The sequence below is a fragment of the Musca vetustissima genome, unplaced genomic scaffold (genome assembly GCF_032173495.1).
Source record: "Musca vetustissima isolate MV318-11 ecotype Yass unplaced genomic scaffold, APGP_CSIRO_Mvet_v1 utg12113, whole genome shotgun sequence".
Taxonomy (NCBI): Eukaryota; Metazoa; Arthropoda; class Insecta; order Diptera; family Muscidae; genus Musca; species Musca vetustissima.
Window position 1 is genome coordinate 65,652 of NW_026879200.1, and position 15,095 is coordinate 80,746.

A 15,095-nucleotide genomic window follows, 5' to 3' on the forward strand; every position below is an offset into this window, starting at 1 on the left:
CAGTCTCATCACCTGGGACAGATTAGAAACAATAGCGCCACCCATGGGCAAATGATAACACAACAGCAAAGCAAGGACACCAACCAAAGCACAAAATCAAGGAGGAACGCTTTCCAAGCAACGATAGATGTTAGCCGTATCTTATACGACATGTTAAAAACAGACCAATCATTTATCATAAAGGGAATCCCGAGGATCCCAACCACTACAAACCGTTGAAGGAGGTGCGGTTTATAAAAGGAATATATGACAGCTTCATCTCTTAGGACAGATTACAGACAATAGCGGCACCCAGAGGCAAATAAGGACTCCCACCAATACACAACATGTGAGGATACGCTGTTTCTAAACAACATCAGATGGCATCCTCATCTCCTAGGACAGGCTACAGACTTAATAAGTAAGGACTCAAACCACTGAAAAAATGTCTACAGCATCGACCATCATTCTTCACTCCTTTAATTTACTAATCTTCTCTCCCCTAAAGATCTGTCTTTGGTATCTTCTCTTCACTGTATTTCTTCTTGTGGATGATCACAACGGACCTAACCGGTCTCAGAGTGTTGCAGTCACACATGTGACTGCACATCCTCAAACCTAACTTATGTCTAAGCAACGGTAGAAGTCAGCCTTGGAGGAATAGATGACAGCCTCATCTCTTAGGATAGGTTACAGACAATAGCGTCACCCAGAGGCAAATGATAACACTAAGGCAAAGCAAGGACATCAACTATATCACAAAATTTAAGGAGACGTTGTTTTCTAAGCAACAACAGATGGCAACCTCATTTCCTAGGACAGGCTACATATGATAGCGCCAACTCATAGGCAAATGTCAACACTTAATACGCTATGACCCCTATCACTGCAAAAATTCAAGGAGATGCTGTTTCTAAGTCATGATAGATGTCAGCCTTATCGCTTAGGCCAGATTAACAACAGACCAATCATTTAGGTAACGCCACCCAGAAGCAAATGATAACACAAAAGGGAAGCAAGAAGCTCAACCGCTGCACAAAATTCAGGAAGACGCTGTGACTGAGCAACAATAGATGGCAGTCCCATCTCCTAGACCAATAAATAATCATAGACCCCAACCGCTTCACTAAATTCAATAAGACTATTTCTAAGCGACGACATGTTCAGGAGTCGAAATGAAGTCCGGAAATTTTACACACGGGTAAAACACCAAACCGAAGGCTTTGGTTCAGATAATATGGAAACCTGGTGACAGTTACAGGCAGCCCGTTAAGGATCTGTAAGGAGCGTTTTGAAAAGCTTCTGGTATCCAATAGCAGCGGTGAAGAAGATACCCCAGAACCAATAAGATATAACGGTATAAGTTGTATGATGAGGACAGAATAGCAATTAATCGGCTGAAGAAAAATAAAGCAGCAGGTGCCGATAGATTACCAGCCGAACTATTCAAGAGCATGCACCAGCTAATTAGTACAATTTGGCTAGAGAAATGCATTCCCAATGATTGGAACCTCAGCACCCTGCGTCCCGTGCACAAATCCATAAAAAATTTGAAAATTTTCTTCTCAAAAAAATTTAGAAAAAGGGGACAGATATATGTAAAAATAATATATAGACTGTGCCAATTATATAGGATTAATTCTCCTTCCCATCGCACAAAAAGTGCCTGCGTGTTGAGTGAACGACTGAAGTCAATGGTCAATGACATAATTGGATTATACCAATAAGGCTTCAGACCTGGTAAATCCACCATAGACCAGATTTTCACACTCCGCCACTTATTCGTTGACTATAAAGCCGCATTCGACATCACTATCCGTTCAGATGTGTTTAGAGCCATGTCTGCGTTCGGTATTCCTAGATAATTAATACGGCTATGCGGGATAATTTTAAGTGGCACAAGATCAGCATTTAAAGTCGGAAAGGACTACTCGGAGCCCTTCAATACCGAACGAGGGTTCAGAGAAGGTTACAGTTAATTGTGTGGTCTGTTTAACATCCTGCTGGAAAAGGTCATACGAGATGCAAATGTGAACAGTAATGACACTGTGTACACCAAACAACATATGTTACTTGCCTACGCTGACAATATCAACATAATGGGTCGAACACTGCGAGCGATAACAGCCACCTTTGAACGAATTGAGGAGTCTGCCAAAGTCGGACTGACATTAAATGACGAGAAGACCCAGTAGACTCGGACCAACTGTGGAACTTGAAACCTACAGCTTCGAGTTAGTGAACGATTTTATATATATATATATATATATATCGGTACCGCCATAAACAAAACTAATAACATCAGCTTTGAAATCCGGAGGAGAATAGTGTTTACCTGAATAAGCAACTCAAAAGCAAGGTCACCTCTCGCCAGACCAAACTCACACTCTACAAGGTATTACCCGTGCTGTTGTATGAATGCGCAAGCAGATAAGGAAACTCTTGGAGTGTTTGAGAGAAGAATGCTCCTGATGATCTAAGGACCGATCCGCGTCGACGGTGAATATCGTCGTAGAATGAATGAACCATGAGCTATATGATATCTATATATATCATTATTCTTAGATATGGACATAGTCAGAAGGATCGAGCTGCAGCGACTACGTTGGCTTGGTCATGTTGTGAGAATGGATGATAATTCTCCCACTCAAAATGCATATAAAAGCGAGCCAAGTGATGGTACACGCAGAAGGGGATGACCACGAATCCGATGGAAAGATCACGAAGAAGAAAAAATGTCGGACCAACGCTCTTTGAAAAATTTTTTTAAGCTCCGCTTGTGGAACAACCTTTCTTTCATAATCCAGCAAAGCAACGGTAAAAGCCAGCCTCATATTCTAGGACAGGCTAGAGCAGTCCAATCATTTAGATAGCGACACACAGAGGCAAATAATGACACTAAAGGAAATCAGTGACTCCAATCACTGCACCAGATTCAAGCAGGCACTGTTCCTTAGCAACGATAGATGCCAGGCTCATCACCGAATATAGACATCAAATGATAGCCCCATCCAGAGGTATGTACATGTCAACACTAAATAAGCAAGGACACCAATCAATACCCAAAAAGCAAGAGTACCAATGTCTTTCTAACCAACACAATAGATGACACCCTCATCGACTAGAACATGTTACAGCAGACCAATCATCTAAATAGAGTTCCCCAGAGTCAAATGATAAGACAAAGGGAAATCAACGACACTAACCACTGCGTCAAATTCAAGGAGACGCTATTTCTAAGCAACGATAGTTGTCAGTCTAGAACAGGCTATAGATGATAGTGCCACCCAAAGGAAAAAGGATAGCACTAATAAGGCAAGGATCCCAACCACAGTACAAAATTCAAGTCATCGTACAGTACAAAATTCAAGTTATGTCATCGTCTTTTCTAGGACAGACTACCCACAAGCCAAATTTGAACCCTAAATAAGCAAGGGCTCCATCCTCTGCACCAAATTAATGAACATGCTTTTTCTAAGGAACAATAGATGACAGTCCCATCTGCCGCAGACCAAGCTTCTAGATAGCGCCGCCCCTGAGGAAAATGGCAACCCAAAAAAAGCAAGCACCCCAACCACAGCAAAAATTCAATGGGGTGTTTTTATAGGCTACGATAGATGACAGTCCCATTACATAGGAAAGGCTACATCAGACCAGGGACTAATCGAATAAGATGGTGATGCTTTGAAGCGTAAGCTGTGTAAGTTCTATGCAACCAATAGTCCATACCATCAGCCAAAGATCCAATCTGCACAAAATTCATATGCATGCGGTTTTAAGCATCTTGGTAGTGCCTCCGAGGAAAATGTCAACATTAAATAAGCAAGGACATCAACCACAGCACAAAATTTAATGGGGTGTTTTTCTAGGCTACGATAGATGGCAGTCCCATCACATAGAAAAGGCTACAACAGACCAGGGAATAATCGAATATGCTTGAAGTCTAAGTTGTGGAAGTTCTATACAACCACTAGTAGTGCTTAATTGTGCTCAATTTATTTCATCTTCATAAAGAAGTGATTTCAAAATGTTAGAAAAATGAAAATTTTGCCAAATAGAAATTGGACCATGATCTCGAAGAGCCAAATCATTTTTTCCAAGAAATTTTGCAATACAGGTCCATACTATCAGCCTCATGGTTAATGAAGATATATATACTTTGCTAAGATTGAATTGTGCCTCATCAATATTTTTTGGACTAACTCCCTTTCTGAGTGTTTGGAGTCGTTTCACAAATGTCCGTCAATCTGGCTGGTGCGCATGATGATGGAGTATTTAATTTCATCCAATCTTTGCACATCGTATTATATCTTTCAAACATAAATTAAGTTCAAATATAGAGGATATTGATTCACTCCTTCTGGTAATTTTTACCTGTTTTAACTAAATTTAGCATCGAAGAAACAAAATCAGCGAGTTTGCTGGGTGTTCATATCGCCACCATTTTGGTATTAATTTTTAATTATCTGAATCCAAAAATAATAGTTGTGTATTCCTTAATCGGATATATATTTAAAAAAAATCGTCGTCACTCTAATAATAATAGAGAACCTATATACAAAAACTGTATTTCAACTTTATAACATTAAAAACTCTTTAGCAAATAATCCTCCTCTTCACTTCAAGGCATTTCAAAACTGGCATCAATATCTTCACCACTCTCTGGATCAGGATATAGTTCAGGAATGCGTGTTGAGTCTTCAGGATCTAAGAAACCATAATCCGGCTTCGAATCATCGACAAACAAAATGCATTCCGTGACATTGGCAACAGATTCCACCACAAAAGGTAGGCGGTCCACAAGTGTGGTACCACAATCATAGACATGCACGGTGGCATCTGGCATTTTGTTGACAATATCGTCAATGACACGATTGGCTTGACGCAATGTTGAGCCCACCGACCACAAAATCTTTTTCAAATTCAATAGCATCGAAACAATTTTACCCATAATTGTGTTTTTACTGGCCACTTTTTTGTAAACGGAAGCCAAATCGGATATGGTTTTTCGCACCACCTTTACGGTATCGTATGTTTCATTTTGAATTGCGACAATCATTTTTGTGGTAAAGAGATAACAATCCACACCATCATAGACATGATGCAACGAGGCATTCAATTGTGGTACATGCGAATAGGTACAGTATGACGCTCTTCCAACACGTCCCGCCACCTTGTACATTGTACCCAAAGCATTCAAAATGGCCATAATGATTTTGGGTTTATTGATTTTCAATAAATTACTTTCCAATTGCAAGGCCCGGCTGACCAAATCGTTGAGACTCTCTTGGGTCTCATCCAACATATCCTGGAGAATCGATTGCAAATCTAGATATTCATTAATTTGTTCTGGAGTCATTTGTGTAAAATCAGGCTTTCCCATTATTTCTTCAACGGTGGGAAGTGAGGTGTCATAGACGGTGGTAGCCTCCTCCTGCATAAGTGAGGCAAATTGTTCTTGGAAATCCTTAACAGTGGCCTCATACACTTCACCGAACTTGGCATCGACTTTGTTGCCATCCTTTTGGAATTCGGCCATAATGAAGTCATATTGACGTTGTAATTCTTCGAATAGAGGACGGAGTGCATTTACTTCTTCACGTTTCAATTCATGATTGTTGTCCAACATGCCAATGATTTCCTTGAAGGCAAACGATGTGTGTGATAGCTGTAAGTAGAAGTAGAGTAGTTATTAGATGTGGGGATCATCAAGGTAAAGAGAACAAGTTCTGAGATTCGGTGATTTTTTTTTCTATAGAAAAAATTCTAAGACCCATGGCTCAGTGACTTTTTTTCTATACAAAAAACTATTAGAACCACGGAACCAATGACTTTTTTCTATAGAAAAAAATCTGAGAAACATGGCTCAGGGACTTTTATTCTATAGAAAATTCTGAGATCCATAACTCAGTGACTTTTTTCTATAGTGACCCATGGCCCATGGCTCAGTGACTTTTTTCTATAGAAAAAATTCTGAGACACATGGCTCAGTGACTTTTTTCTATAGAAAAAATTCTGAGACTCTTCAAAGACATTTTTCTCGGTGATTTTTTTCTATAGAAAGGAAAAACTAAAACCCCTGTCTCGGTGATTTTTTTTTCATTAAAAAATCAGCAACATGTTTCTAGGTGATTTTTTTATTTGAAAATAATCTGAGACCCTTGCCTCCGTATTTTTTATATAGAAAAGAATTTTAGACTCTTGTCTCTTTTCTATAGAAAAAATTCTGAGGCCCTTATGTTTTTTCTTCCGACAAAATCTGAGACTCTTGTTTTTTATAGAAAAAAAATTGAGACCTTTTCCTACGTATTTTTTATAGAAAAAAAATTGGAGACCCTTGTCTCGGTGATTTTTTTCAAAGAAAAAAATCTGAGACCCTTGTCTCGGCGATTTTTTTTCAAAGAAAAGAATCTGAGACCCATGTCTCGGTGATTTTTTTTTTTCAAAGAAAAAAATCGGAGACCCTTGTCTTGGTGATTTATTTCATAGAGCAAAAATCTGAGACCCTTGTCTCGGTGATTTTTTTATTGAAAAAATCTGAGACCTTGGCCTCCCTATTTCTCTTATAAAAAAGCTGAGGCCCTTGTCTCGGCGTTTTTTTTTCTATAAAAAATTTAGACTCTAGTCTCGGAAACCCTTATTTGTACTTCTTTTGAAATAATTCCGATGGTAGGCTACTTACACATATTAATGTCATCACTAGAAATAATCCTTTGCAAAATTGCATATTTGCGGTTTTTATTTTTTTCCAATCGTTCGTTATCCCTTCCACCTATCTTTTGATCCGCACACCTTGAAGTGTGTTAGCGAACTATTTTCGAACGATTAGATTGCAAGGGGAGCAAACTCTTTCAATTTCAATAGCTTGTTGATCGGCCAGTGTTTTTTTTTATAATTTCTTTATCGCCCAACCACTACCACCCCATTGGGAGCAATAAAGACGTTATCGCCGATATTTGTGGTTATCTTCGGTTAGATTAGCTTAATTTGGTTTAATCTGAACGGTAACAGTAGTTAAATATAAAATATTAGTTGTTGTTTGTGTTAATGTATTTATTCAAACATAAATTTCAGAATTGATAAGCATGGGAAGTTTTTGTAAAACAATGTAGTGGGAGTTGAGGATATACCTTCGTTGTCGAAGTAAAATCAAATCGGATGGATGTATGATAAAATCGGCATTGAGGATAATTGCAGTTGGTATCAATGGAAAATTTGATTTATCAACACGGTGAAAATGTGCCTCATCGAAATATTGGTTCTCGACCCCATATTTCTTTGTACCAAATCCGTTTCAGAAAATGTAGATTTTATCCAAACTTTGCCTTTCTTATTATTTCTTCAAAACTTAGTTCAAGTTCGAAGATTGAGAACATCTATCCACTCCTTCTGGTACCTCCCACACAGTGGCTAGGGCTATAGACCTAAATGCGGGCTATAGAACCAAACCCAAAACGCGGAACAAATCAGATATATATTTTAATTAAAAAGGGGGTTATATGGGAACTACCCCAGAAAATGGGGGAATATTATTAATTGTTGGTAGGGAGATTTGTTACCATTTAATTCGGTTGAAAAACGCGCTCAAGAACCCCAAAATATCCTTATATGAGGGCTATCTATATTCATAATTTTTTTGTGGAGAGAAAAAAATACGTTGGAAAAATACGATTAAAACCCCCCAAAATACTGAAAAGTAGGCGGTACCGTTGAATGGGGCCAGCAGATAAAGTGGACCTATATTTATAATTTTTTTTTTTTTGAGAAATTTAGTGCCCAATAAGAACCCAATGTATCAAATTTTAGCGAATTTGGTTGAAGAATGCGCTCAATAACCCCAAAATACCGAAATTTATGGGGTACCCTTATATGGAAGCTATGCCTAAACGTGGACCGATATATCCAATCTTCAAACTTGACCTGCCTGCAGAAAAAAGAAAAACCTATGCAAAATTTCAGCACCCTATCTCAATTCCTTCAGAAGATTACAACAGACGTGATTACAACAGACGGACGGACGGACATGGGTAGATCATCTTAGAACTTTACCCTAATCAAGAATATATAGACTTTATGTGGTCGGAAATGAATATTTCGATGAGTTACAAACTGGATGACAAAACTAATATACCCTCCATACTATGGTGGAGGGTATACAAAGGAGGTTATATGGGGACTACCCCAGAAAGGGTACAGAAAAAGTGGACCTATATTTATAATTGTTTTGTGGTACCCAATAAGAACCCAATGTATCAAATTTCAGCGAATTTGGTTGAAGAACGCGCTCAATAACCCCAACCGATACATCCCATCTTCGAACTTGGCCTGCCTGCAGATAATACAAATCGATACAAAATTTCAGCAACATTTTTGAACGGACGGAAAAATAATCGTCATTGAGATGACAGCTCCGAGTTATGACCGGTGCGCGATTTATTTAAAACGGCAATTTGTAGAGTATCCCAAGAACGACAGGGAGCGGAGAATAGTATTGCGGATTATAAGATGTCTTTAGAAGTCATCAGAAGCGCAAATCTCTATGATGGCGATGTTGAAGTAGCTAGATGAGCCAGGAGTAGAGTTCCTAGCCGAAATCCCTATTTTTTTCCTAGCCAACCTAATAGTTTGCGAAGCCTTGAAATTGGTCAGGGTGGTGCCACTACTGAAGCCAGGCAAGATACCACCAAAGGGGAATCTTACTGGCCGAAGACTCTTGAGGCATTGCAACCAGAACACACCGTGTAATAGGACAATTATGTTTGTGCTGGTTTATAAAAACCATTTTATATCGTCAGTCATGCCATGCTGTCGAACGAACAACATAGTTCACGAGCCAAGTTTGAAACTTTGGATCGTGAATTATGTGTGCGTGTGTGTGTGTATGAAAAAATAAGGTCCGTAGAGTTTAACAGGGAGTTCCCAAGGAGAGGTGATATCTCCGGAATATATCTGATGTTAGACGCTCACCGAACGACATAACAATCATTACGTACGTGTATTGATAAAATAGATTACATTTGCGAGAACATCTCATGGATATAGCTGAGTTTTCCCGCACGAGAAATATAGAAATATCCGACGCTAAATCAACGGCTACATTGTTAACCACATGGACAGCGGAGATGCAACTACCTTTGATGGGTCCACATTTCCGACAACTAATTACCCCAAGGTTCTAGGGGTCACATTCCATAGCCTGTATAAGTCGTCCACGAATGCCATAGCTGTTTGCGATAATATCAAGAGCAGCAACAAAGTTCTCAAGTCGCTAACCGGCAGCACTTGAGAAGCTCATAAAGAGACCTTGTACAAAACTTTTGCTTTTTATCCCCTTTCAGAGAGTGTTTCATTGTAGAGAGCCTGCAAATATTAGTTCGAATGATAGTAGCTTTGGCTATGAAGCCTGGTAAAGGCTATAGTCTGTGGGTGAGTTGTCTCGAACTGCTTGGGGTTCTACTGGTAATAGCTTCGGCTATGAACCTGACCGAAAGTTTCGAGTATCAGGGCGAATAGGTTTGCAGGTTTGGCCTGGTAGTTGGCGTTGGCCTTTTGGGGATCATCGTGCTGGAGGTGGTTTATACCCAAATCGCTGGTAGAGCTTTGGCTCGGAGTGGAGTTGCATTACAACCGGGTGTCTGACCCAAGGAAAGACAGGAGTTTTAGATGGTCTCCGCTCCTCATCCAAGGAGGTGATCACGTGTGATCGATTTGTACCTGCATTGATTCACGCTATGTATTAACTAATGTACCCACTTAACTAGGTAACCACACTGTCCGCAACGTTAGTGTAATACAATGGACAAATATTCAATCATTTCAGAATGCCGCCCTGCGGATTGGTTGTATGTTCACTTACATGAGAATACGAATATCCTGTGGGTCTATACATCAAGATGTTGTCGATGTAATATCTGCTTGGGTTGTGTAGTTGATGTAGCAATACGAGAGTACAGTGTGAATAGAATCCTCGACGAAAACACGCCACAGATATCAGCATAAGAGCTGCAACTACCACGACAAACCTGAGTGGTCTTGAGACGATATATGGATAGTGTGGACGCCTAAGTTTGTCTTGAGCACGAATAACTGACACAGTGGACAATATCTGCCCGGCATGTGTTAATAGTCCACATGACACGCTGTAGCTCTTCAACTGCCAAGCAAAATCTATTCAACTTCTGCATCTTCACTTTAGACACAACCGGTGCAGGTCGCAGGTTTTTTGAACTTCGAGTTAAAAACTCTCACCAGTGGAAGCTGCTACAATAACAACCAATTTCTGCATTTTGGAAATTTTTGGCCACGTTATTCAATCGAATTGGGTATCAAAAAAATCAATATTTCAATTTTTTATCTGCCTCTCGAAGTTTTCGGTGGGTGGCGTAGGGGATGATAGATACCAAGCAACGGCTCTGATTGGCTTTAACATGGCGAAGTCCAGGCTTATCTTGGTCCCTCTTTCATCTCAATTGTGGACACTGACCTCCACGCGGTGCCACCTGAGGAGCTATTCTCATCACCCACTATGAAATAGTGAGCTAATGTGTGCCACGAGTTCACCCATAAGAATTATGAAAAAATGGGTTGAGGCGTCGGGTTAGTTGCCCACTCTCGGAAAACCCAACCTACTATGAAAAAGCTAAGAAAAAGAAAACCAAACCCCCTAATGTTGACCCCCGCAAACGTATAAAGGACCACGATCTGCGAATCTGCACTTGGAATGTGAGCACGTTTTACAGAGCAGGCGCAGTGTTCGCTTTGGCGGATATACTCAAGAAGTACAAAGCCGATATTATTGCCTTACAGGAAATGCGATGGAAAGGGACGGGCGTAAGTAAATCAGACGATTACGCCCTGTATTATAGCTGCCATGAAACGAGACATGAATTTGGCTGCGGATTTATGGTTAACAGGAGAATAAAAGACCTTATCTCCAGATTCACTCCAGTAGATGAGCGAATTGCTATAATCCCTATAAAAGCGAAGTTCTTCTACATCAGTCTCATTTGCGCCCATGCTCCGACCGGAGATAAAGATGAACAGACCAACGACATATTTTACGAACGCCTAGAAACAGCATATGACCGTTGCCCTGGCCATGACATTAAAATTCTGCTAGGAGATTTTAATGCAAAAATCGGAAGGGAAAATATCTTTGGCCCCACTGTCGGAAAATTCAGCCTTCATGAAGAAACATCCGACAACGGCATGAGGTTGATTGACTTCGCGGCAGCAAAAAACATGGTAGTTAGCAGCACCAGATTCAAGCATCTCGATATACACAAGGCAACCTGGATATCTCCTGATCAAGTAACGAGAAACCAAATTGATCATGTTGTGATAGACGGAGGGCATTCATCCAGTGTTTTAGACGTCCGATCGATCCGAGGAGCGAATATCGATTCGGACCATTACCTTGTGGCAGCCAAGGTACGCACCCGTCTTAATGTTGCAACAAAGGTGCGATCTAATGCAACACGGAAACTCGACGTCGAAAAGCTGCAAACACAACAGGTAGCCGAGGCCTATTCCGCTCAACTTACCCATCTGCTTGAAGAAAACACTTCTTGTTCCGATAATAGTATAGAAGCACAATGGCAAAGAATCGCCCACTCCCTACAAACTGCAGCAAAAGGAACAATTGGGTACCAAAAACCACCACCAAGAAACCCATGGTACGATCAGGAGTGTCGTAATGCTACTGATGTGAAAAACGCAGCGTATAGGGCAACCCCGCAGTCAGTAGCAACACGTAACTTGATGGAGAATTATTGGGAGAAAAGGAGAGAGGAGAAACGTGTTTTCAGAAAAAAGAAGAAAGAACAAAAAAAAACGTGAGCGTGGGCAAATCGAGATGTCAGTCAGAATGAAGTCCGGAAATTTTACCAACGAGTAAAACACCAAACCGAAGGCTTTGGTGCAGGCACATCCTCCTGTAGAGATGAAGAAGGAGGCCCGGTGACAGATACAGACAGCGTGTTGAGGATCTGGAAGGAGCATTTCGAAAAGCTTCTAGTATCAAATAGTGGCGATCAATAAGATACCCCAGAACCAATAAGAGATGATGGTATAGAGTGTATAACACCTAGCCTAGATGAGGTCATAAAAGCATTTAATCGGCTCAAGAACAACAAAGCAGCAGGAGCCGATGGGTTACCAGCCGAACTATTCAAGACTGGTGGCCTGGTGGATGCTGGTCAAGAGAATGCACCAGTTGATTAGCACAATTTGGCTAGCTGAATGCATGTCCAATGATTGGAACCTCAGCATCCTGTCTCCCGTGCACAAAAGACAAGACGATATGTGCCAATTATAGAGGAATAAGTCTCCCTCCCATCACATATAAAGTGCTATCCAGTGTGCTGTGTGAACGATTGAAGCCAATGGTCAATGACAACATCGGACCATACCAATGTGGCTTCAGACCTGGCAAATCCACCATTGACCAGATTTTCACTCTGCGCCAAATCCTGGAAGAGACCCACGAAAAGCACATAGACACATACCACCTATTTGTCGACTATAAAGCCATGTCTGCGTTCGGTATTCCTGCAAAATTAACACGGCTATGCAGGATAACATTAAGTGGCACAAGGTCAGCAGTTAAAGTAGGAAATAACCTATCGGAGCCCTTCAATACCGAACGAGGATTCAGAAAAGGTGACTGTTTATCATGTGATCTTTTTGTCGTGGAAAAGGTCATACGAGACGCAAAGGGGAACAGAAATGGCACTCTGTACACCATACAACACATGTTACTCGCCTACGCCGATGACATCGACATAATGGGTCGAACATTGCGAGCGGTAACAGCCACCTTTGAACAAATTGAAAAGGAATCTGCCCAAGTGGGTCTGGCAGTAAATGACGAGAAGACCAAGCTGGTGGTATCAACGCGCAAGACGTCCAGTAGACTCGGACCAACTTTAGAACTTGAGAACTACAGCTTCGAGGTTAGTTAGTTAGTTTGAAAAGAGGGGTGGTTTAAAAAACCACCACATGTCCATTATGGGACATACACTTAAGCCATAGTAGGCCTGTTGTGCGCTCTAGGAAGGAAAGGTATTTAGATTGGAATTATTCTTAAGTCTTTTGTTTGTTCTCCCTATTATTCTAGGAATTCTGTGTTTTTACAGAAGTCCTTTAGTATTTTCCATTCACACCCCCTTAGGTCATTAAGTTCAGGAATAGTGTCGGTTTACAAGAATTGGGTTCGGATGAATGCAAAAGCTGTGCAGTGGCATAGAAAATGTTCCAACGTTTCGTTGCTTCCCCACACGCTCTGCACCTGCTGTTTTCCGAACACCCAATCTTGTGTAAATGTGACTGCAGGTTAAGGTGTCCTGTGAGAATGTCTATCAGTCTGCTTAGAAGTGAGATTTCAGTCCCCGGTTCTTCAATAAAGAGTCCCAGTACCGTCTTTCCCGCTAGCCGGGAGCCATCCGTGTAACAACAGTTCCCCGGAGGCATATGAGCTAGTGTTCCGCTGCTCCATGAGTCTCTGTCCGGTATCAGGATTTCACACAACGTGATTGCTCTTGTTTCAGGTATTCGATCTGACTCAAAGTGGTTAATTGAGTATCCGATCGTAGCCTGCAGTATGTTTTCGTGCGGTGTGTAGTGTCCGTTTTCGATCCACTCGTTCATGGCTTTAAGTCTTAAAGCTGCGATGGCCGCTTCGTATTTTATTTGGATGTCAACTGGGTGTATATGCAGTATAGTTTCCAGTGCCCTAGTTGGTGTTGTCCGCATTGCCCCGCATATGCCTAGACAACAAGTTCTTTGGCCTTTCTGTAATGTTATTACATTACATTTTTTGTCTATTGCTGTCCACCAGACTACAGACGCGTAAGTTAGAATTGGCCTAATAACGCTCTTGTAGATCCAGTGTACCATCTTTGGGTTGAATCCCCATTTAGAGCCCACGGCTCTTCTACAGAAAGACCAGCATCTATGGGCCTTTTCGACCCGTTGATGTATGTGGTCTTTCCATCTAAGTTTTCTATCTAGGATGACACCTAGATATTTGACTTTATTTGATATTGCTATCACTTTGTTTTGAAAGATTGGTTCTTCATACTGTCCTCTTTTTGTCTTTCTAGTGAAGAGACATATTTACGTTTTGTCCGGATTTACGTTTAGACCCCTCGGCTTCGCCCAATTAAAGGCGATGTTTAACGCCGTTTCAGCCTTCCTGCATAGTAAGTTAGGGTTCCTTCCCCTTAGAAGTATTATAACGTCGTCTGCATAACAGACTGGTTCAAAACCATCTTCGGTTAAGTTCCTTAAGAGACTACTGATAGTGGTGACCCACAGGAGTGGTGACAGTATCCCTCCTTGCGGTGTCCCTTGTCCTACTTTGTCCCTGATAGTTATGTCTTGTAGGCTACAGTTTATCCATCTATTCCTTAGCATATGGTTGACCCAGTCTATAATTGCCTGGTCAACACTAAAGGCTTCTAAGGATTGGATAAGTGTTTCGGTGCTGACATTATTAAAGGCTCCTTCGATGTCAATGCAGACTGCTAAAGTGTACATTTTCTTATCGAAAGTTCCTTCGATGTGGTGTACTACCTCATATAAAGCGGTTTCCACTGATCTCCCCTTTACGTACGCATGTTGTTTGTATTTCAGCGTGTCATTGGGGATGCTGCTCTTTATCATGGTGTCGATTGTTCGTTCCATGGTTTTGAGTAGAAATGAAGTAAGGCTAATTGGCCTATACGCTTTTGGTGTTGCGTAGTTTGCCTTGCCGGGTTTGGGTATGAAGACTACCCTGGCTTCCTGCCAAGCTTTTGGTGTGTACGCAAACCTTATACATGCATTAAAGAGTGCCGCTAAATATGGTGATATATAGTCGACCTCTTTTTGTAAAAGAGCAGGGAAGACGTTGTCTGGCCCTGCCGCTTTATATGGTGAGAAGCTCTTTATAGCATCTCGTACCATTGATTCATCAATCTTAGGTTCCACAGCTCTTGTTTCACTTGCTACCGTAGCGTCATCACTTATGGATGGGTTCGGTGGGAAGTGAGCGTTCATCAGAAACCTTATTGTTTCTATCCTGTTGCCCTCACTGTCTACCATCGTTTCGGCTTGAGTGTGGGTTTTTGACAGAA

General features: G+C 41.1%; 1 protein-coding gene across 1 annotated transcript; it reads right to left on the bottom strand.

Annotated features, from left to right (window-relative positions):
• Positions 1-4,600: 4,600 nt before the first annotated feature.
• Positions 4,601-14,517, bottom strand: LOC133323989 (uncharacterized). Its single transcript, XM_061532889.1, has 2 exons — positions 14,419-14,517; positions 4,601-5,647 (listed from the first exon to the last, which is right to left on the bottom strand). The coding sequence occupies exons 1-2, from the start codon at positions 14,515-14,517 to the stop codon at positions 4,601-4,603; spliced, it is 1,146 nt and encodes a 381-aa protein (XP_061388873.1).
• Between the last annotated feature and the right edge of the window lie 578 nt (positions 14,518-15,095).

Excerpts from the sequence above, each read along its gene's own strand:
- LOC133323989 (XM_061532889.1), bottom strand. The coding sequence starts at position 14,517 with ATGTACACTTTAGCAGTCTGCATTGACATCGAAGGAGCCTTTAATAAT. Across the intron at positions 5,648-14,418 it reads AAGCCTTTAGTGTTGACCAG|CTATCACACACATCGTTTGC; the intron begins GCAATTATAGAC and ends TTCTACTTACAG.